This window comes from Dunckerocampus dactyliophorus, chromosome 3 (assembly GCF_027744805.1).
Source record: "Dunckerocampus dactyliophorus isolate RoL2022-P2 chromosome 3, RoL_Ddac_1.1, whole genome shotgun sequence".
In the NCBI taxonomy this organism is placed as follows: Eukaryota; Metazoa; Chordata; class Actinopteri; order Syngnathiformes; family Syngnathidae; genus Dunckerocampus; species Dunckerocampus dactyliophorus.
The window spans coordinates 31,646,477-31,671,352 of NC_072821.1; the positions used below are offsets into that span (position 1 = coordinate 31,646,477).

Here is a 24,876-nt window from a genome sequence, read left to right on the forward strand (position 1 = left end):
ACTCGTACGTAGGCTGAGGACCTGGATTGGGCTGCACTTAATTACAAAACCGTGTACTCGGGTTTTAGAACACTACAAAGCTAAATCCAAATTATTTTGCATATTTGAAGAGTTTTTCAATAACATAATGCATAATGCAATAATTACCTCCCCTGTGAGCTAATTATATTACTTTTTTTAAAGCAATTTGCCAAACACTGTTAATAATATATAGGAGTACGTCGTAATCACAAAACGTCATAAAATGTGTGCCGCCTGTAAGCAAGAGTCTCATATTTATCATCATTTGGTCATTGGTGTTCTCTGCCCCATTAGTAGTACCATTTTTATACAGTTCAGATTGGTATACAATAATAATATAATAATACAAAGTCAATGACAATGTAAAGTTCAGACCCGGAAATGTTGCATTCACTTGCATTCATATTTGTAGTTGGGTTTCCAAATGTGACTAATGTGGGTTAAAGAACAGAACAGAAGAGAACACAAGCAGATTTGGAAAGAAAAGTTGTATTTAAAAAAAAAAAAGACAAGTGAGGATTGAGGATAGTTGCTACTTAACTGGCGGTGCCTGACTTCATTTTGACTGAACCCAACTGCTGCTCATCAACCGTAACAAGTCATCACAGACACTCGGCTCCATTTGCCCATCAGTAACAGCGACTCACCACTCAACCTCAACAGGAAGGAAGCATTCACTGTAGATTCGCAACACACCGGGGTAAACCCAGCATCTAAACACCCATCGCCTTTTCACAAGAACTGAGTAGAATATCACAGTGGAACCTCGGTTAGCGTCCACCCTAGTTAGCGTGTCTTGTGGATTTTACACCACAATTTTGCCTCTGTTTGTGTGGATTTCCCAATTAGCGTACGTCTTGTCGTGTTGTGAATACACTGCATGAGTCCAACTGCGTTCTTAATGTTTGTTTTTTTAATCACAAAACGTTCTTTCTTGTTAGCATCCTATTAGCTAGCTTAAGCGGAACTGGAAGTTATGTCGCCCGTATATGACGTCATCAGTGGTTGACTCAAAAATGTTGATGCAAAACACGTTTTTATAGTTTTACATGCATAAAACTATTCTAAATGAATGAAAGGGATAAATGAAGGTTACTTTTACCTTAATTGAAGACCTGACTTCCCAAAGACCAGATGTGGCAGCGAGAGCAACCACCACCAACTTCCTGTTCCTGCTCAGTCATGTTAAGAATCATGTTTTCAATGAAGGTAAAAACTATAAAAACGTGTTCTGTGTTAACATTTTTGGCTTTCTGGAACGGATTAATTGGATTTACATTATTTCTAATGGGGAAATTTGATTTGGTTAGCGTCTGTTTCAGTTAGTCGCACCGTCTCAAACTAATTAATGACGCTAACCAATGTTCCACTGTGTTTGACAATTAGGTTCAAATTGAAGTCAGATATTTATGGAAATTATGTATTTACATAAGCAGTGGAACCCGTTTAAGTCGCTCCTGTTCGTCATCATCCTGTCTCTGTTGGCCAACTTGTGTTATTATTATTACTAAAACAGTGCCCGCTTAAGTCGACGTCGACATCCATGGTTTGTGTTGACATAACGTTTGGGAGAAAAAGGGGTCATTTCTACGGAAAACGGGTCAGTTTATGTCAACACGTGTTGTAGTATTGTTCACTTCGTCATTATCGCTGAGCAGCATGAAACGACAACAGCAACATAACTCCGGTCTAGTTACACAGCATTAAAACTCACTTCCTGTTCAGTGCAATAAAAGCATGGCAGCACACTTCATTTTTTTTTTTTTTTTTAGATTGTTAGCCACCTGAAGAAATCTTTATTGTCATTGTAGTCAAGACAAGCAACAAAGTTAGCGCAGCAGCTCTGTTAGATAAGAGTATAAAATATATGAAAACACAAAAATATTTAAAAAATCCTTTATTATCACCTATTCTCCTTATGTCTCTGGCAAAAGTAAATGTGCAAGCAATGGCTAGTTTATGTTTTGATTCCGGCTATGTCGACAACCGCTTATGCCGACGTCAGTCAGCCGGGTTCCACTGTACTACAACAACAAATGCTTCAAAGTGAACCTACAAAATGTGCCAATTTACAAAGAACTGCAGTATTTTTGGATACAAGCCTACTAAATTCTTCTGAGAAGTGACATAAAAAATCATTTGAAGGCAAGGAAGTTCTATCCTCTCAGCGTCCTCCTGGCTTGTAATATGTCTAAATCAAATGTAGAAATATGTAAACCAGATAGAGATATTTACAGCATTGATCCTCTGCAGGCCCACAGATGAGCTGGAGTCGATCCCCGTGCCATCTGGTTCGTTTAACAAGCACGTTTTTAGCTGCCCCTCACGTTATGAATATTTATCTTCAGTAGCGATCTACTCGTTCAGACAGCATGGCTCAGGGACTTGGTGTGATTGTGAGTGCCTGCCTCTATGTGAGCCCTGTGATTGGCTGGCCTGAACATGATAAGCAAGATGGATGGATGGGTGAAAATTACTGTGCGGGTCATCCACTTTTCTTGCAGGTTCTTCAAGGTGTTTTTTTTTGTTGCACTCTTTATGTTTTTAAGATGTGCCCAATTAGAGGGGGTTTGTTAACGCTTTGTCAAGTAGGATGATATGTTCATGTACACCAGAGGTGTGCAAAGTGCACTTTCTAAAATTAGAATTTAACTTTAATTTAGGAAGAAAAACAGTAAAAGATTGAAAAATCATCAGTAAATTAAAAGAATAAAATCTAATTATTAGATTAATAATCTATTATTATTAAGAGAAAGATTATTAAGAGAAAAACTGCAATCTTACGAGAATAGTGTCAGAATATTAGGAGGAAAAATCATTTTAAAATCATTTTAGGAGCATAAAGTTGAAATATTAAAGAAAGAATTTTTATTTTTTAAGTCGCAATACAGTCGTCACTGCAGCAGTTAATTGGTTCAATACCCCTGCCCTGCCTCTCGCCCCGAGTCAGCTGGTATAGGCTCCAGCATGCCCCCACTACCCTAGTGAGGACAAGGGGCATAGAATATGGATGGATGGATGGTTCCAGACTGGACCACCATAAATGAATTTCCGTACTATAGGATTAAATGTTAATAAAGGAAATATTTTTGTAGTTAAAGCATAGAAAACCTGTTTATGGCTTTCTAAATCCATTTTTTAACATTATTAGAGCCCTGTGGACATGAAATAACATGCCTAAAGTCAACTTTATACTCCTATTATCCATTGTTTATATCATATTGTGCAACTCTTATGCTGCATGGACTCGAGACAGCCGCTAGCTAGCTAACTAGTTAGCCTCTAATTAATTTTTTCTAAACTAATGAAGCCAAAAACGTACCACTTCCACATGGGATGGGGGAGAACTTTTTTTCACTCTACCATGTCGTACATGCCGTGGCTGACTTCATGCAGTGTTAAGGTAATGTAAGGTAAGGTAATGTCTCATCAATGTTTTGTGTCAATACTGCCGCCTAGTACCAGAGTACTACAGAAAAAAGGCACAATTTTATAATAAACTCAGAATATTATGAGGGAAAAAAAATTGTAGCATAGTGTTAAATTATTAAATATTAAAAATGTTTTCTTTTTAAGAGTTGTAATATTATGAAAAACAAACAAAACAAAATAAAGTTGTCATTTTTGCACAACTAGGTTGGGGAAAATGTTACAGTATATTGGAATAAAGATAAAATATAATGGGAATAAAGTCATAATATTACGAGAAGAAAGTTTCTGAAGATTATTTAAGAGGAAAGTTGAAATATTTAGAAAATTTGGGGAAAAAAAGAGCAAAGAGCAAAGTTGATACTACTAATATGCTTTTTCACCTACAGTGGTACCTTGGTTAACGTCCACCCCAGCACGTTTTTCAGTTAAAACAAGCGAAAACAAGCCAAAACGTAACCAAGGTACAACTGTATATGACAATGCTGAGATGCAGGTTTTTTAGCCATATATAACTTCTTAGAAAAGTGGCCCTTGCATTTTTTCAGTTTTCATTATGTGGAGATTGGACACCCCTGATGTACACAATCAGAACATTTCTATTTCACAGGGACAATTCCTGTCAGCAAAAGTTGAAAAAAACAGGAATTGAACGTGTGCTTGATTACATCAGCATTTAAACTGTATAAAAGAGTGAATATGATGTAGAGACAGAGCTCTGATCTTTTATGTGGTAAATAAAAAAATGTAAACATGTAAAATGTAATGTTTCACCTAAAATATTATTTACAGTTGTCTGAAAAGACACGCTAAGTCAGGGATGTCCACACTTTTCATAGCCAGGGCCATATATACACTGCAGGTGGTTACAAATGAGGACAACCTATTTTCCTTCCTTGTAGCAGCGCACAGAATCCATGACCCCTCTAATTGGGCACAGTTTGTGGGCGTGTCTCCTCTCTGAGCTTTTTATAATGTTCATTTTCACTTCCACGGTGATGGTGTTCCGTTTCTTTGGCGCACTGTCGCTTGTAACAAGCGAACTGATCCAGGCGGGTAAACACTGTATTCTTCCGTGGGCTGCTTTAACTACTGTAGTCTCATGTTTACCGACCATAATGACCGTAATGACCATAAACACGGAACGTTCTAAAACGAGGACCACCTGTGTATAATATGCCGAGGGCCAATAAAAAATGACGGGCCAAAAATGCACTTTGGACACCCCTGGTTTAAGTAAACAGAATAGCATTTAAGGTTAATAATAACTAACAATAAGCCAGGACCTGATTTGATGTGCCCAAAAAAAAGTTCACTTATTTCATGTTGTGGCTAACAGCTAGATTTTTTTTGTTATGATATGAAAGTAACAAAATATGTCCATCTATTGGCTGTATTTCCATCACAGTGCAGTTCGTCTGATCACTTTGGCGAGTCAGCCAGTCTTCATGAGGGCTGGTCACCACAAGCCAAACCGGGCCCCTGATTAGACCGTCTCACTGCAATGTGAGTCTTTAACCCCTTGAGCCGCGTGCTCACTGGAGGTGAACGGAGTCATGTGACCTCCCACACTAGCTGGCTCTCTCAGGGCGTGTCAGACGCTGACAGTGACATGGCGGGAGGACGGCGAGCGGCGTTTAATGCGGGAGCGGCGAGGTCTGGATTCGTTTTGACAGCTGCACAAGGGGCCCAGCAGCAGCCAAAGGTAGAGGATGACGCAGGCCCAGCACGATGACATCTTCACCCAGAAAGTGGACCAGCTGCCGTGCGTGAAGGTGGTCTCCAGCACCGCCGACTCATAACTGGAAAAAGACGAAACACGTGAAATCTTTTTCCTGGTCATATTCTGCGTTTGCACAGCCACCCGTTACTAGGCAGAGTTCATAGGGCACATTTACAACCAGTCACGCCCACTGGGCTGATGTCATGCCGCGATAGTCTGACACATTGCTTTATGAGACAGATCTGTATTAAATATAAAATCCATATTAGCAAGAAGAGAATGAGAAAAATGTAAAAACAGCCCCATCTGTGGAAACCGTTCATGTCAACACCTCTCGGACTGGCTGATGTCGACATAAGCGGTTGTAACTGAAACGGAAAGCGGAACTAGCCATTTTGTGCACATTTATTTGTGACTTTGGCCGATAGTAAAGAATTTTTGAGTTTGCTGAAATGTTTTTTCTCCATTTATGCATATTTATATTTAGATTATTCTGTTTTCACATGATATGTTAAATGTATTTATACTTAACAGAGCTGCTGCGGTAATTTCCTTGGTTAGTGTCATTCATTTTTTACAGAAGATCCAACTCTAACCAAAATGGACGCTGATTCAATTGCTCCCATAAGACGTAATGTAAATCCAATTAATACGTTCCAGAAAGGCAAAAATGTTCATACAAAACATGTTTTTATAGTTTTACAATTATAGTTTAACATGCAGAACACAATTTGAAATGCATATAAACACAATTAAACGATGACTGAACAGGATAAAAGAACATTTAAGCATACTTTTACCTTCATTGAAGACGTGATTCTTCATGTGACTGTTCCCAAAGACACAATGTGGCAGCAATACACCACACGGACACCACCTTCCTGTTTTGCCATGAGTTATTTCTTGAAGTAGTGTTTCTCACCTCAATAATGAAGAATAATTAAGGTAAAAAACACTATTGAATTAAATTGAATTCAAGAAATAGCTTGTGACAAAACAGGAAAATGGTGTCCGTGTTCTGTCTCGCTGCCACATTGTGTCTCCGGGAACACTCACATCAAGGATCGCCTTCAGTGAGGATAAGAGTAACCTGAAGCCTAATCGGGGTTCCACAGTATATTTGTCAAGAAAAACTCCGCTACTGGCTCAAAAATAGATGAGAGACGAGAAAAAGACAAGTTCTTTATATATAAGCACAACATAAACGGGATGGACATTGACTAACCTGAACCAGTTGGTGAGGGTCATCATGACATAAAGCGAGGCCAAGAAGAAGACAAAATGGAAGAAGAAGTAGCTGTAAGCTACTCTCTGGGTCTCATTGTGAATAACCTTCTGACAGCCTTTGTTGTCGTCATCCACCACAAACTCTTCCTCAGCTGAAAAACAGATGATAAGAAGCCAAGATATGATAAGACAAGTCGCAAAGCAGACAACAGGAGGTCATTTTGCAAACAGACTAAACAACATACAGTGAAAAAAATCTGACACGCCATCGGTGGGACACCAGGGATGTATCTCAATTTGTGCACTTCCGTACTTACTGTCCACTTAGCATTTTCAGTGCATTCACACTGAGAGTTATGACAAAATGCAGTGTGCCATCAGTACCCTGATGCTACAATCAACAGTAAATAACCGCGGTAAATATTGCAGTCCTCATTTCCAGTAAGTGCGTAACGAAAGTAATCGTTTTGGGACAGCTCTACCGTGTCAAAAGGGAACTAAATACGCAGTGTTCAAAACATACGTCAAATTTGAGCATGCGCCAATGTGTATACGCCATTCACTTTATATTTTGACTAGTAACAGCAAAAAGGCACGCTGTTTCTGTGCTGCTTTTGTTGACGGAAGTGCCGTTAGTTCCTATCGGCTATGTGAAGTCAATGCGCCTAGGAAAAAAGTTCTGGTAATGTTTAAAATGATCAAAATAAAGCAAAATACTGTAACATCATGAATGTAGCTGTTAATGCATGATCACAGCATGTATAAGAAACAATAATGTTATAGGTTTTTTAGAGGGCTTTATAGTTGAAGTAGGTGAGTTCTATGACGTGCAATGTTAGCTCCCTCATGCTAACTCATTTTCTCTCTTTAGAACGCACAGCAAAGGAAAAGAAATATGTGTTCATGTTTCACATAGGGAGTGTCGATGATGGGCAAAATTCCCAAAAAAGGGCAGCTTTTCTTTAAAACCCAAAAGGTAGCTGGGAAATATACAATACAAGTAGCAATACGAGTTTAAAATGAAAAAAATACTATTTTAACATTTTCCCAAAATGCATTTTGTCTGAGAAAAGTATTTCATTGGAGGACAAGCGGCATAGAAAATGGATGGATGGATGGATCGATGGATGGAAGGATGAATGGATGGCGCCAGAGGAGCCCAGAGGCCAGAGGGAGGCTGACATCATTGCAGCACAGCTGGCAGGCACCAATTAATTCTTTACTTAGGCACAATGCATTATAGGAAAATGTTAAAATGGTAGTTTTTTTCATTCAAATTTGTTTTTATTTTAAACTCGTAGTTTAACAAACTCGTATTGGTACTTGTATTGTATATTTCCCCGCTGCATTTTGAGTGTTAAGGTGCTGTGTGATGAGTTTAGTGTTCTTTGTAAGATGACTGTTTATATTGTTGACTGTTATATTGAGTAATGATCTCCTGCGATTTCCGATGGGTTGACAAGCTCGTCGCAAGTTCACTGACAGCTCAATTGATCTCACGAGATTAGAACTTAGTCATGAATTTGCTGCACCGCTGTATAGAGTTGAAAGTTTAAGAAACTTGTACACTGGAAATTTTGGTATATAGTATAAATCATGTGGTGAATTTTTTTGGGACCAAAAATCTGCAAATTTGCGGGGCTGTGAATCCTGAATTGCGAACGTGCAGGGATCCTCTGCGTACTGAATATTCCTATGGAAAGTTTCCAACTTTTGCAACACTTCAAAAGAAGTCATTTTAACAGAAAATCTTCTGTGTTGTCAAATCTTCTGCTGTGAGCAAAAAAATCCCATCCACTTTCCCCTCAACCGGCTGGCCACGGTTCTGTCTTCACTGTGTGGGGAAAGTGGCCTGGACTGAAGTAAAACGTGACTACTGCCACAGTACCAACCTTCATCCTCCTCAGGGCAGCAGAAACAGCAGGTGGCTTTCTGGAACTCATAGCGGTAAACTTTGATCATCCAAAATGGACCAAATACCTCTGCAAGGTAAGAGGCTTCATTGCTGAGGAAACAAAAAGCACATGAATGTGCCTTCTTTTGAAATGCAAAATAGTAATTGCATAAGGTAAGATATGATATGATATGATATGATAGTAATACTTTGTTGTAGATATGCAGCTCACACGTGTGTCCTTACCATGCAAAGAGAACACAGCAGTACATGATTGCAGCTCCAATGATGGCCACAGCATTGCCTTCATTTTGAATGCCATCTTGTCCCACGTTGGGGTAGCAGACAGTCATGTTCATGCCCTGATACACAACTGACAAAAGACACACAAGGTAAATAAAGGCAGTTGTCGTCTTTTCACCTTCTTCCCTGAAAGGACTGTACCTTAAAAACACAGACCACGAATCTTCTTTCGCAAAAACACACGAGCAACAATGATGACGTTAACAATACTAGACCCACTTTTATATAGTTTAGTTTATATAGTTTAACTAATAATTGCAAAAGTCACTTTCGTTGCAAATGAACGTAATGGGAGCTAATGGAAGGGTTTGGAAGGGGAGGAGCGAGCCGTGTATCAAAAATAGACATCTTAATAATAAAGAATCTTATTTTGTTCAGTCCTGATACACTCAGAAGTATTCTGTGGAGCGTTCCTCATAAAATACACGTTGGTGCATTTTGCTTTTGTTTTAAAGGTGAATCAGTGTGACTTAACAGGAAACGTGTTTTGAAGAAGAGTTTGTGAATGAGGCCCATTCTTCTTAGAAACATGAGATGAAGGTTCCACATGTGTGTATGTCAGGTATTCACGTGCCAATATAAACACATTGTGATGACTCCTTTCTCTTGCAAGACAAAAACAAGCCCATATACGGTCATTGTGGTAAAGTCACGCTTTGGTAAAAGGTGTTTAAGGTCAGGTTATTTTACAGGAAATGAATTTTTCCCACTGTATTGCCCTCATGGGAACTTTGATTTTTGAATGTGAGTGTGTGTGTGTGTGTTATAGTGAGGTCACAGACCAGAATAAGCCCTGCGGGGACAGACAGGTGAACAATGACCTGTGACAGTAACACTGACTACTTTAGTAGAAGTACACACACACACACAAAGTAGCATGTGAACGTACGCACACACACATCACACATCATTATGTGGACAAGAAATATTATTTGTCTGTGCATGGTTCACATATTGTTGAAAATGTTGGCTTATCATCTCCTGCTTGTGCACATTTTTCCAACAAGTTCATACAGGACTGTCTCTCTCACACACACGCACACACACACCTTGTAGACACTCCAAGTATAGTAGTAGAACATAGAAACACATACAAGTGCAGTGGAACACGTTTGCGTTGTTGCCCCTCAGACTGGCTGACTGATGCTGCCATAAGCGGTTGTCGACGTACTGTAGCTGAAATCTAGACCAAAACTAGCCATTGTTTTTTTTCCATATACTACTTTATACCCATCTAACAACGCTGCTGTGGTCATTTTGTTGTGTGTGCAAATTTCTTCCGGTGGCTAGAAATAAAATAAAAAAAATCAAATGGGTGCATTTTATTTTATTTTGCTGTGGCAGAATCTAGGTTAATACTGCCATGCTTTATTTTGAAGCTTACTTTGCACAGAACACTGTCACATGTCACATGTTAACGTGGTGTATCTACTTGTAGACGAGTGTCCAAAGTACAGCCCGTGTCGACATATACTAGGGTGACCAAACGTCCTGGACTTTTCCCAGGACTTGTCCTGTCATTGTCCATTAAATTGAGCAACATCAGGACCGTCTACTGCATGTGACCCGACCGCCGTGTAGGCGGCTTGTTGAATTTGTGTTGCCAAAAACACAAAATAAAAAGTTGAAGTGTCATGAAACTGGGGACATCACGCACAATGGCGGTTCAAATTCCCAAGTCCTTGCAACTATGGAGGGCACGTTTTCCCCACAAACATTCCAAAACTTAACAAGCATTTGATATCAGGCTCCTGTGTTGTTCTGATTTTGGAATTACTTTCCTGCCGGTTTATGAACGTTCTTTCTTTGGAATTTGTGTCTTCTTTGAGTAAACTTCCAGTATCATTTGAGTATCTCATTTTGTCGCAGCCTCACTCTGGTATCCCTCCATGTATGCCTGCATGTGTGTGGTCTGTTTCTGTGCACCACAATAGCACTCTGAATTTCACCTTGTGGGATTACAATCAGTATGATAAATTTCAAAAAACAAATTAAAGTGATACATATGGGCAATTTGGCGTCTGAAATGAACCTAACATGCACGTCTTGGGGATGTGGGAGCAAACCCACACACACACACCCCAAGCATGTTTGATTTAAAACGTGGATGTTTGAACACTGACACGATAAAGATAAAGAGTAAGTTGTTGTGATTTTTGGCTGCGTTAAATAGACTAATTACAGCTTTAATACAACATGTAATGACTTTTACGCGTCTGTTATTATGTTGTCAATGGATTCAAGTGGAATGTGGAGCAAATACCCGTCAGTCTAGCCGGCCCAGCATGCATGTCGGAGCACATCTCATCCCAGATTATCTGTATGTGTGTGTGTGTGTGTGTGTGTGTGTGCGTGTGTGTGTGCGTGTGTGTGTCAATCATGTGCGTGTGTACCCCCATGAGCATGCCATATTTTGACAAAGGGGCCTCTGACAAGACGTCTCAGTCACAAGGACTGACCAAGAGCCACCAGGCAAGCCAACGCATGAAAATGCAAGTTGTGTGTGTGAGTGTGCGTGTGTGAAGATACTGTAGAGTGTGTGTTGCATCAGATATCCAACACACATGAGCTGATCTTGAACCAACATGCTAGCTGGCTTCCTGTGCAGCATGTCTACATTAACAATAGACTGTCGCCAAAGTGTGTGCTCAATCACAACAATGATAAAGGAAGAACAATGGAGTGTAAGATGAATGGGGTGAGATGTGTTTAGTCCAGTGTTCAAAGTGCAGCCCCAGGGCCAATTGGCATATTACATTTTATTACAATCTAAAAATATAATTTAACAAGAAAACTTAAAAAAAAACTATAAAAAATGGAAAAATCAAGAGTGATTTTACAAGAATAAAGTCAAAATATTAACAGAAAAAGTTTCAATCTAACCAAAAAGGTTGTACTTTTACGAGAATAACGTAATATTATATTTTAGGAGCATAAAGTTGAAATAGTAAAGAAAAAAGATGTTTTTAAAGTCGCAATATTATAAGAAGGAAACAAAAAACACAAATAAAACAAATTGTAATTTTTGCAAAATTAGGTAATGGAAAAAGTTCTAATATCATGGGAATAAAGTAAAAAAAAAAGTCGCACTTTCAAAAGAACAAACTTGTAATATTATGAGGAAAAATAATGTTGTTTTAGTAGCAGTAGAGTTCAAATATTTTTTAATAAATACGTTATTTTTTAAAAGTCATAATATTATGAGAAACATCAACATTTTGGAAAAATATTTTGGGAAAAAGTTGTAATATTATGGGAATAAAGTCATAAGATTAGGAAAATAAAAAATATGATATAAAGATTATTTAAGCAGAAAGCTGAAATATTTGGAAAATTTAAAAAACAACAACAGCAAAATGTGAAAAAAGAGCAAAGAGTGAATTTGATACTAATAATAGGCTTTTTCATGGAGATCACAAAGCTGAGATGCAGTTTTTTCTTGAAATATGTCTAACTTCTTACATAGCTACATGTGTGTTGCTTTACAAAATGTCAAAGTGGCCCTTGCATCCTTTCATTTTTCACTGTGAAGCCCTGGATGGAAAAGGTTAGGACACCCCTTGTTTAGTCTTTATTTGAAGGGACATGCATTCAAATATTTATAAGTTATTAGACATAGGACGGCTTTGGGGCCAAAAAGTCAAAGAAATTTATGCTTTTTTTTAATTAGTTTTTTTTGTAGTTTTGGCTTTTTGTTTAGTTATTTTCCACTTTTTTTTGCTCCATTGTATGTAATAAAAGGGAACAATTGTGTTATATTATTGTTGTTGATATTGTTACTTTGTCTTGTGTTGTTGTATTTATCTATTGATAATTTGTTCATACGTAATTTTGTTAATAAAATATTTTTTTTGCTTGGCTAAAACTGTCCTGAGTGTTTTATTCTGATTGTAATCACGAGCAAACAAATTCACGGCAAAAATCACAAAATCATTCAATGATCGTGAAACATTTCCGGTATCGATATCAGCATCAATGCTGGCCCTGTGTTAACTTGGTATCACATCATTACCAAAATTCGCATTGTCACCCACCTCTACTACATGTGACCAAACAGGCTGCTTTGGGCTCCGCGCCCACTAGGGGGCCCCCCCAACACTGACATCATCAACTACACAACCGCTCCCCATGTGGGTTGTCTTCATTGGAGACTCTAAATTGCATTTTTTAAGGCGTGACTGTGAGTGTGAATAGTTGTCTGTCTATATGTGCCTGTGACTGGCCGATGACCAGTCCAGGGTGCACCTACCTAAAGTCAGCTGTGATAGGCTCCAGCTCTGACTCTATTGAGGCTAAGCGATACTGAAAATGAATGGATGGACTTGCATCCTCCCTTCGGTGCCGCCTGTATGTCTGTTTTAATACGTGCGTCAGTGGATAACTTGTGTTTGCACATGCATGGCCGTTAATGACGTTTATATTTCATATTTTTAAAAATGAAAATAAATTGTTCTCAGGTGATGTCAGACGTACAGGGAAGAATAAAGAAGACTGGAGGAGGAAATGTGTATGATGACGCTGTGCCAGTGGACTGTTAGTGATTCTTAAGAGTTGCGCTCACCTTTCTCAGGAGGGCGGCTGGACAGTGCAGAAAACGTCAGGTACATAACATAACAGCTGATAATGGAGGCTTGGAGGAGCCCCGATCGAGGCTGCTCTGCAAAGACAAACACAGAGTCCACTCAGGATTCTTACATTAGAAATAACAATCATTGATCCCAAGCCTAGAGAACCACTACGCTATCAGTGACACAGTGAAAAACTTTTAATTACCACTGAATTATTTATTTGATGATAGTGATTCTTATTTACGGTAGAAGTTTTGTTTGGGATTTGTGTTAATTTTGATTTCTTACAGATGCATTTTTGCATGCATCTTCTTTAAAAAAAAAGTTTTTTAAATCCATGACATTTCTAGATGATTTTCCAATGTGTAACCTCTATTTATATGTAGATTGTGGAGGTTTACTTACATAGCTGGTGTAGATTGCCATAAGACATAATAGTTTGCATACAGTTACAGTGGATCTCGCATATTCGCAATTCAGCGTTCACAACTCCACACATTTGCGGACTTTTATTTTTCTCTCTTTAACCCACCATATGTTGGTAAAAATGCATAAACACATGATGATACAGATCAAATGTACAGCAAAACTGTACCACCGTTAGAAAGCCCGCACATTTTACATGTTTATGTCTTTATGCTTCCCTGATAATGTTTTTTCATCAAATGTTGAGATTTCGCACTTTGTTGGGCAGTCCTTAAACGCACCACCATTGTGTGCTGTGACGCAAAAGTTTGTTTGATGACAGAGACACAAGCTTTGGCAGTCAATCCGGCCTCAAAATTTGCAACAACATGAGCAAAAGTGAATATCTTACTGTTCTTATTGTTGCCTTCTCAAGCCGGCTGGCCTCCAGCGCGACCAGGCTAAAGGCGACACCGCGCCTCTCATTCCATCTGTTTATGGATCATCTTACTTTATCATTCATTAGTGGTGAGTACCTATATATTTAAATTTGTTTAATTAGTGTGGGAGGCATGATTAGGGCTTAAACTTGGATTGGGTCGCAAGTGAACAACGGTAATTGAAGAGAGAAAGGGAGTGTTTTATTTTAACGTCAACATCAAGCTAACAGGATGGTTTGAAAGGAGAGGAGCAAGCCATGTGTCAAATATAGACATTTTTATGGACTTATCAATTTCTCATGGATTTTCGCCCGTTCAACTAGTGGTCCTGGGCCGCACTTTGGACACCCCTGATCAATGGCTGTTTCAAAGTGCTTAAAAAATACTGAACCCAAATGTATCTTGGCAGCAGGCTGTTTTCAATCCTAAAAGTCCAACATGTTGAGGCACAGCAGACCTGCTGTGTTTTTACAAGGAGAACCACATAGTGTTAGCCTACATCTAATTATTATTATCTGCAGCAGCCGCACTAGTTTCAGTAGCGTGCATAGCTGGATACTGCCAAAATGTTATTTCACAGCGCAAACTCAATGACAGACACGCTGGAGTGTTTTGGTAACTCACTTTGCTTCACACAGGGCGTGACGGCAATGAAGGACATGAGGCTGCAGAGTCCCAGGTTGACCCAGAGCAGTACTTTGTTGAATTGGCAGGCAATGGGGTGCGTGTAGTACTTGTACATAAAGGTGAAGGCCATGGTGGCGATGGTGTAGAAGAAAAGGGTGGCACACATCACTGCCAAGTACCAACGCTTATTTTCTGCTGCTCCGGTAAGCCTGAAAGAAGTCGAAGCACAGATCACTGATTGTTTACTTACATGGTACATTTTTTTTTAAACATGCTTAGCCCCACACCGCCACCCCCATTGGTGCTTAAAGCAGGGGTGTCCAAACTTTTTCCAGTGAGGGCCACATAGTGAAAAATGAGGGCCACTTTGATATGTTGTCAAGCAACCCATGTAGATATATATATATATAGATATATGCAGATATATAAGTTATATATATTATATATATATAAGTTATATATATTTCAAGACAAAAACTGCATCTCATCTTTGTGATATGGGTGAAAATGCCTATTATTAGTATCAACTTCACTTTTTCCTTTTTTCCCCCATTTTTGCTGTTTTTTGTTTAATTTTCCAGACTCTATTTCTGTAATATTTTGACTTTATTCTAATAATATTATAACTTCTTCCAAATTTCAAGCAAATTTTCCAAACAATTATACATTAATTTTGTTTTGTTTTTGTTTTGCATAATGTTACAACTTTTAAAAAATCACATTTTTCTTAAATATTTCAATACTAAAATGACATGATTTTTATTCAGGGTATTACAAGTTTAATCTTGTGTGACTTTTGTGACTTTTTTTCTTGTTAGAATACGACTTTTCTCTCTTAATGTTTTGACTTTTTTCTCATAAAATTACAGGTGTTTTTTCTGTTTCGGCTGGGTTTTTTTTTCAGTTTTCAACTTCTTGTAAATTTTCTTCTCGTAATTATGACTTTATACACATATTTAGACTCCATAATATTATAACCTTTTCCCAATCTAATTTCCCCCCCCCTTTTTTTTGTTCAGTTTGTTTCTTATGACATTGCCACTTTAAAAAAATGATGGGGTTTTTTAATCTTTCAACTTTATGCTACTGCAATGATATTTTTTGTTATGTTATTTTTCCCCGTTATTTTCATAAAATTATGACTTTTACTTGTTAGATTACAACCTTTCAACTTTATTCTTGTAAAATTACTGCAGATTTTTCCATTTTTGCTGTTGTTGTTTTTTTGTTTTTTTTAGTTTTCTGGTAAAATTACATTTTTAGAATTTTGGCCAATAAAAAAACAGCCACGGGGCCGCAAATGGCCCCCAATGTGGCGGATATACCACATGTTGGGAGTAAAAGCGTTAAAAATAACGATTTACTTTATTTTGGATTAACTGCATGTAATAACAAGATAATAATTGTATTATTTTGTTAATATTGTCACATATGTCTTATATCAGGGGTGTCCAAACTTTTTCCAGCGAGGGCCACATAGTGAAAAATTTGCTGTTGTTTTTTAAAATGTTCAAAATATTTCAACTTTCTTCATAAATAATCTTTGTCAATTTTCTTCTCGCAATATGTTATGGGTATGTTAATATCGCCATTAATATTTTTCTTCACATACCGGCCTTTCATGTGTTCACCCTGGTCAAAGATAAGACACAGGCCTGTACCGTCCGTGGTTTTGAATGGACGTCAAAGGTGGTAACAGCTTGAATGGGAAAAGTGTGTATTTCGGGATTTGCTTTGAAAAAGTGAATGAATAAATCCTCTTAACAGCTTTAGCTACAACTCAGCCATGTTACAGCAGATGGGATTCAGAAAGGGAAGAGAGAAATGTCTTCTTTTTCTCCAGGTGGCATCAACAAGAATAAAGTTACAGCTAGGACATTTTATACTTGTAATAATGTAAAACATTCAATTGAACTAGTGTGGTGATTCGTGTGATACTTCCTCCGCTCTGCAGGGGGCAACAGTGAGGCGTACTTGTCACGACAAAGCAGCATTAGCTAGTAGCAGGATAGCATGTGAGAGGCAGAGTTCAGATTTTTTGACATGAAGTTGTATGACATCCCCCATCAGCAGTGTAGTGCATCAACAGTGACTTTTCCCCAGTGAATTTCCGCAAAGTAAGATTAATAGGCCTATTCATATTTCACATTTCTGACACCTAGAGACAAGAATACCACACACACACACACGCGCGCGCGCGCCCTTTAATTTTCTGTATGTGTGACACTTACCAGTTTTTGTTCCAGGTGTGTGCAAAAGCCGTGATGAGGATGAGCTGGATGAGGATGAAGGCAAATCCACCCACCACACCAACATAATGCCAAGCTGAAAAGACAAGGAAATTAAAAAATATCTGTTGTGTGATTTTTGTTAGGGAAGTGATAAAGATTTTTCTTAAGGAGTCAAGAATAACTATTCAGATTTTGATTTCAGTAATTCCCTAGACCTGTACCTCTGCTGTCACCTAGTAGGGTTTCAAAAGCAGTACAGTTCAACGGCAAAGTTCTTACCATGCAGGAATGATTCTGTTGGGATGAAGAAGGCAGCCGCGCACATTCCAAGCAGTGTGATCAGTTTCAGGAACCAGAAACTGAGTGATAAAACATGGAAAACCGATGAGTTACACAGCAAAAATTTAAAAATCGGAATTTTACAACACCCTATATACGAGTCCAGTAGATCCAACAATTTTCGCGATAATATATACAGTATATATATTGTTTATAGCAGTTAATTGGTTCCAGATCCAATAAATGAATTTCCGCGACATAGGATTCAATGTTAATAAATTGAATATTTTCATAGTTTGAGCATACAAAACCTGTTTTGGACTTTCTAAATACTTTTTAACATTAACTTTTTAACATTATCAGGGCCCTGTAGACATGAAATAACACCCCTATAGCCACCTTTACACTCCTAAAATCCATTGTTTACACCACATTGCCCAACTCTTATGCTGCAGGGACTCGAGACAGCCGCTAGCTAGCTAGCAAGCTACCTAGCTAACAAGTTAGACTCGAATTTATTTCTTCTAAACTTAAGAAATCAAAAACATACCACTTCCACACGGAGTGGGAGGAGAACTTTTTTGTCACTCTATCATGTCGGACATGCCATGGCTGACTTCATGACTTCATGAAGTGTTAAGGTAATACAATGTAAGCTAACATCTCAATGTTTTGTGTCATTACTGCCGCCTAGTGATTAGAATACTACATGTCACTTGTATTTCAGTATGTTTTGACTAATAATAGACTGTAGTCTAGCACGAAACAGCAATCATTTATGAAATAATTAATTTCTGAAAAAATGCGACAGTGAAGGAGCGATAATCAAACTGCAATATTGCAAGGGACGACTTTATATGTGAGCACAGTGGATCCCCGCAAATTTGCGATAATATAACAACCACACTAAAGGCTACACCGTGCCTCCCATTCTATCTGTTCATGGATCCTCTTGCATTATCATTCATTAGTGGTGAGCACCTATACATTTAATACATTACATGCGCGTAATAAGTGTAATGTTGATGTGAAATTGGAGGACAACATCAACGTCAAGCTCACAGGAGGAATTGGAGGGCCGGGAGCGAGCTGTGTGTCAAAAAGAGACATTTTTATGGGCATATCAATTACTCATGTAGTCTAAGTTACCTTAGCAGGTAGTCAGTTACTCTGCAAGTTCACGCAACTTTACATACATATATATATTTTTTCCCCCATTTTTCCTTTTTTTTTGGTTTTCTTTTATAATTTCATTTTTAGAATGTGCCACGGGCAAATAAAAAAGAAGTTGCGGTCCTTTTACAGTTCAAGCGCTCACAAAATTAATTGCATAGCAGAACTACCTGTTTTACTGTGCATATGACAATAAAACTCTTGAATTGAATTGAATTGAATTGAATTGAATTGAATTGAACTGAAAATTTGGACCGGCACAAATATATTTGGCGGAAAACTGTTTGCCCTCACTCGTGAACACATTTTAAGGGGGCCACTCTATCTGCGTAGCCTGTCGTTACAACTCCATACAGTAGATGGCATCGTAACTCTTAACACTAAGTCTGTCTAAATGAACACGGATATTTTCAAAAACACACCATTTTCCTCACTCCAGTGTTAAGAAAAACGTCCCTCCACATGAGTGAAATTAAAAAAAAATCTATATGTCCATAAAAAACACACTGTCAGCAGCTGTCATGCGCATTTTGGCCAATCAGAAGCCTGAAAAAGCAACCGTAACTGACTTGGTCACACATCATAACGCATCTGTTCATCAATACAGTGAAATATTATATGTACAACGGTGTATGCATTATCTTTCAAATGTATTACATTTTTAATTTAAGAATTTATGTCATATATTTTTTCAATCGCATGTACCGCTGCAGAAAATGAAACACCCGTAAGTCAACAACTTTAAGTGCTGTTGTTAAATAAGGTTAAAAATGACATGCACCTGCGTCATGGCCCATTATGCAAATTGGACATTGTCGACATTTTCGCTAGGATAGGGGTGTCCACAGCTTGCTTGTATTTTCACATTCTAAAAATAATTTTTTTTTAAACTACAAAAAATATGTTGATACTAATAACAATACACTTTTCCATTTACAAACACAACGTTTATAGTTGTAGAGTATACAGTCTATACAGTAGCTTCTTATCATATCTACGTGGATTGGTTTTAGCCAAGGACACCCTTGCGGTTTATTAACCCACGTTAATTTTTTAATTTTGTATTAAATATAAAATTCATAGGAAAGATTAGGTTTGGAGATGCCAATAACAGTTCAGGTCAAACACTTTCTCTATAGAATAGCGTCAATGAATCATTATAGATTGAGCCTTCTGTGTAATTAAAGATGATGCAGCCTCTTTATTCTTGTCCTAAAAGGTACCGTCAGGGCACTGGGCCATTTCCACTTAAAGCTCTCTAACCCTTTTGTCAAACAACCTGCAATCCATCACGGCCCAGTTAAGACTACTACTTGGAACAGATTTAAGCCAGAGACGGCCTGCAATCCCGCATGTCAAGACCTAATCCCAAGCGCGTCACGGCTCTAATCCACCGGGCGGGAGTGGAAAGTGTGACAACAAAGTGCTTAAAATAGACCCACGGGAGGTCAGGTGAGCAGAAACACTTTCCTCTTATAGGCTGTAATGAGGAATTTAAAGGTGTGTGCCTTTGCTTTGTTAATTAAGTTTAGAGACGGGATTTATGGTTCTTTGAAGGGAATTGGATATAGAGGAGCCTTTCCTTTCAAAGAGTCGTTCAAAAGACTGGCTTGTTGTTATATTCATTTATTTATTTTAGAAATAACTTACAAGGAAACAATCACTGCTAGGAGTTGTAAGATAAGATTTGTATCAGAATAATTTAAACTAACACATCCCACCAGTATATACTCTATTGGCAGGAATTATTCTGAAAAATGTATTCTAATTTCATTTGGCAGGTGTTGTCATGCCATAAAATGGTGCCATATGCCCATGCTTTGACAGCAAGAGGACTATTGTGAGTTTTCCCTCACATGTGGTACAATAAAACCCACGCGGGCTCCAGGTGACGTCCATGCAAAACGCCTTTTTAACAATACCGAAAAATTCTAAATCTACTAAAATTGAGTACACAGGCGGTGACACTTGGAGCTGGCGTGCGCAATTTGGGCAACTGGGAATCTGCTCGCATGGTTCCCTCATAAGAGTTGTTCAAAAGAGTCAACTCGTTCACGCATGTCACATTTCCAGTCTCATGACAAGTCTCGGTCAAATAGTACATTAGGTGAGTGCACAAAGAAATAGGTCATATTGTTGATAAGGTGATTACAGAAATTATTATTATTATTATTATTATAACAATAGTAATAATTTTCTACAGTATATATTAAAAATATATTACAAATAAATATATTTTTAAAAACTGTCAATCAATTGTAACATAAATGGTTGTTTAAATTTAAATTAAAAATAATATAATTCTATTTTTTGTGCAAGAAAAGTGGAAATTTTGTGGGGTCAGATTGCTCTATATTGCATGAACGAGCAACGATCTTATGTTTATTTTGTCTTGTATGATAAATCTACCTACAATATACCAGGGGGTTCGACGTATGGCCCGTAGAACATTGTAGAAATACAATTTAACCAAAAAAATAAAACAGCCAAAATGGGAAAAAAACACAATGCAATGTAATGAGTAATAATGATTAATGTAACTATAATAGCTATAATAATTTTACAATAAATAATAAATATATATTTAAAAATAAATGTATTTATTTATTAAATAAGCAATAAGTTGTGACATAAACGGTTGTTTAAATTTTAATTTACATTTTTAAAATAAATTTAATATTTAATTTAAATTTAGTATTTTTTTGTGCAAGAAGAGTGTAAAATTTCCTGATTCAGATTGCTTTAAACTGCATGAACGAGCAACAATTTTATCTTTACTTTCTCTTGTTGGACATATCTACCTCCAGTATATACCGGGGGCTTAAAAGTGTGTCTCCTGGAACACTGTATAAAGACAATTTTACAAAAAATAAAACGTGCATGCACAAATGCTGCATTTGCCCGTCGGCCACCTATTTTAGTCATTTATTCAAAATTATGTCAAAATGGCCGCTGTGTCCATAGATTTTTCAGCATGCGGCCCTGGTACACCCCGGTATGTACAGTATTACAAGTAACTGCTGTTGTCTGGAAAGATTGGCATACTTCAATCCGTAATTGTGTGATTCAGGCACTAAAATTGGATTTGATTGAAAAATTGCATTTTGGAACGAAAATACAAAATACATACAGGCATGTACAAATAAAAAACACAATTTAAACTGGAGGAAACAAATAATTTGATAAAGTGAACAGCAGTACTGACCCATTGTGTATGAGCGCTCTGAAGTCTTGACTGGACTTCACATCTATGAGGAAGATGGCCATCATCAGGTAGAAGCAGGAAGTGCCAAAGCAGACTCTGTAGACTGCCGAGTAGCCCACAAGCATCTCACAGTGACCTCCGCCATGTGCCTGATCACACATCACGTTGAAGAAAGGCACCTGACACAAACACAATGTTTACATTAGACATTGACTATACAGTGGAACCCGCTGAAAGTTGGTGAGTGTGCGATTCACACAATGAAGACTTACAGGTACAGTATGGCGGGACTGGGACTGCCCAGTTTAATCTATTGATATAGGCCAGGGGTCGGCAACCTTTAGCATCAAAAGAGCCATTTGGGCCCATTTCCCCCAAATGAAAATCAGCTTGGAGTCACAAAACTTATTTGACCACTAAATTGAAGGTAACCCTACTTGGACAATTTCCTTAAGCATATTGTCACGTTCCTTTCCTGTCTTCCTGTTTCTCCTGTTGCCACCTGGCAATTGATCATGTTTCTTAAGCTGTCTCCGCCGATTTCAGATCAACATTTGCAATAAAAGTGTTGTAACACATTGATTAGTTCCATTTCCAAGCACCACTCTCCGTGTCACTTTAATTGCCATTTTTCATCACCGACAAAGGAAGCTAACAAGCAAAACAACTGAGCAGTGTCACTTTTTCACACAGGGCCATGTAGGTTTTTTTCACCCTTAATAATAAAAAGTTTCATGCAAACATGCAAAAAAATAAGAAATCAGGAAGGGGGCAACCACTTTTTCCCCACCACTGTATGTAAGACACGAACACATGACTTCCTGTTTCTGTGTGTTCTAAAGAGAGGAAAACTGTTAGCTTGAGGCAGCTAACAATACACGCAATGGGATTCACCTAGCCCGCCTATAAAACCCTCTATTAAAACACTTCCAACAATGTTATATAGTTTTATATACATGCTGAGACTATGTAGTAACAGGTATGTTCATGATAACATGTAATACTTACAGTATTTTGCCGTATTTCTCTCATTTTAAGCATTACCAGAACGTCCCTCCTGTGTGCATTGATTTCACAGAACCCATAGCAACAGCAGCAGCATAGGAAGGTGCATTTGCCACCACTAATCATGGCAGACTTTGGCAGAGCTGCCGCCGCCGACTACTACTTTTTACTTTTACTCCCCCCCAGGCAGAGAATAATGTTGCTGGGTTCTACGCAGATCCACCTATAGTGAAACACTAAGTCATTCTCGTAGTGTTATGTTAGACGTTTCATGGACAAAAGAGCGTAATAAAACACTTACAATGTCGGCTCTCTCTGGGATGCCGACTGATGGGATGGCTGTATCTTTCAGCGCAAGGCTTGTGCTCCCTGTTGAGCTGGTAAATTCAAGTGTAAAAAAATGCTGTTGCCATTTTTTTGAGTTTTTTTAGAGGGCATTATAGTCAAAATAGGTACATCCCATTACGTGCATTGTTGGCTGCCTCGTGCTAGCTGTTTTCCTCTCTGTAGAGAGCACAGAAAAGGGAATGACGTGTGTTCTTTTTGTGGATTGTGGATGATGGGCAACATTTTTTTAAATGGCAGTTTTCCTTAAATCAGAAAAAAGTTAACTTTGTATAATTACATTTTTTTTAATTGCAGCTTTTGTTTATCTGAAGAGTTTTGGACGATGAAGATGTTTCGCCTTTTACCCCGATCCACCTCCGGTTGCTCTGATCCAACTCATCAAATGTACAATACCGAATAAGATGACTGGTGTCCAGAGGTGGTGGCTCATACACACGCACGTGCAGCAACACATGCACAAAAGCAGTCCTTTAAATCCTTTACTGATGTTTTCCTTTGCATTAGATATGAAAAAAAGAACATCTCCACCTTCACACGCATGCTGAACAACATCACACACTGGTGCCACTCACATTTTCCCTGACCAGCTCGGAGACGGTGCGTGACAGCATGAGGCAGGAGACGGCGCAGCTCATGATGTGGAAGAGGGTGTACATGACTCGCGTGCTGGTGGACGATTTGACGGGAGGACAGAAGGCACAGCAGAGCGAGCAGGGAGCCGGTCCACAGCAGCAGCATATCTTGGCAGAAGAGAACATACAGCAGGCCACTCAGCAAAAGTTGGATTAGGAGTAATACGTATACAAGTCATTCCGGGCTTTTTTTTTGCTGCAAGGTGTAATGTCACTAAAATAACAAATAAAAATTAGGTCATACTTGACTACCGTCCTAGTAATGCAGGATACAATGCATTTGAACAATGGCTGTCAAAGGTGCAGTTTATACACTCAAATGTAACAGATGAACCCAGTGATGGAGGGTGGGGGTGTTAATATGATGTAATGCCGGGGTGTCCAAACATTTCCAGCGAGGGCCACACAGTAAAAAACGAAAGGACGCAAGAGCCACTTTCATATTTTGTAAAGCAACACGTGTAGATATGCTAAGAAGTTATATATATTTCATGAAAAAACCAGCATCTCAGCGTTATGATATAGGTGAAAACAGCATATCATTAATATGAACTTCACTCTTTTTTCCCCCATTTTTGCAGTTGTTTTTCTTTTAATTTTCCAAATATTTCAACTTGCTTCTTAAATAATCTTCGTTAATTTTCTTTTATTACTTTATCCCCATAAAGTTTTGACTTTATTCCCATAATATTCTAACTTTTTCCCCAACCTAATTTTCCAAAAATTACAGCTTTATTTTATTTGTTTCTTTATCATAATATAACACTTTTAATTACTTGTTTGTCTCAATACATACATATATACACTGCTCAAAAAAATTAGAGGAACACTTGGAAAACACATCAGATCTAAACTGGGGGAAAAATGATCTTGAATATCTTTCCTGATAATAAGTGGGTGATGTATTAGTAACAAAATGATGCCACATCATTTGATAGAAATGAAAATGATCACCCTATAGAGGGGGGAAATCAAAGACACCCCAAAAATGAAAGTGAAAAAATCATGCAGCAGACTGGTCCATTTTGCTAAAATGTCATTGTAGCAACTCAAAATGATTCTCAGTAGTTTGTGTGGCCCCCACGTGCTTGTACGCATGCCTGACAACGTCGGGGCATGCTCCTAATGTCATAAAATTAGTCATTTATTCTTGTAAAATTGCAAATTTTCTTTAGAATATGACCTTTTTTCTCTTTTCTAATTTTCCAACTATTTCAACTTTGTTTTGAAAATTTTTCTTCCTCTTAATTATGACTTTGTTCCCATAATATCATCACAGATTATAACGAAAAATAAAAATAAAACAAATTATAATTTGTTTGGTTTCTTTGTCATAATATTACAACCTTTGAAAAAAAAACATATT

General features: G+C 38.0%; 1 protein-coding gene across 2 annotated transcripts in view; it reads right to left on the reverse strand.

Annotated features, from left to right (window-relative positions):
• Positions 1 to 494: 494 nt before the first annotated feature.
• serinc4 (serine incorporator 4) overlaps positions 495 to 24,876 on the reverse strand; it is a 48,810-nt gene continuing 24,428 nt past the window's right edge. For both annotated transcript variants that reach the window (XM_054771833.1, XM_054771832.1), the window contains exons 2-11: positions 23,451 to 23,618; positions 21,526 to 21,704; positions 17,148 to 17,227; positions 16,869 to 16,962; positions 14,635 to 14,846; positions 13,159 to 13,254; positions 8,541 to 8,667; positions 8,293 to 8,405; positions 6,399 to 6,552; positions 495 to 5,252 (exon numbers count right to left, since the gene is read on the reverse strand). In XM_054771833.1, the coding sequence (XP_054627808.1) occupies positions 5,045 to 5,252; positions 6,399 to 6,552; positions 8,293 to 8,405; positions 8,541 to 8,667; positions 13,159 to 13,254; positions 14,635 to 14,846; positions 16,869 to 16,962; positions 17,148 to 17,227; positions 21,526 to 21,704; positions 23,451 to 23,618 (1,431 nt within the window). In that variant the 3' untranslated portion in view covers positions 495 to 5,044. The remainder of the gene's footprint in view (positions 5,253 to 6,398; positions 6,553 to 8,292; positions 8,406 to 8,540; positions 8,668 to 13,158; positions 13,255 to 14,634; positions 14,847 to 16,868; positions 16,963 to 17,147; positions 17,228 to 21,525; positions 21,705 to 23,450; positions 23,619 to 24,876) is intronic.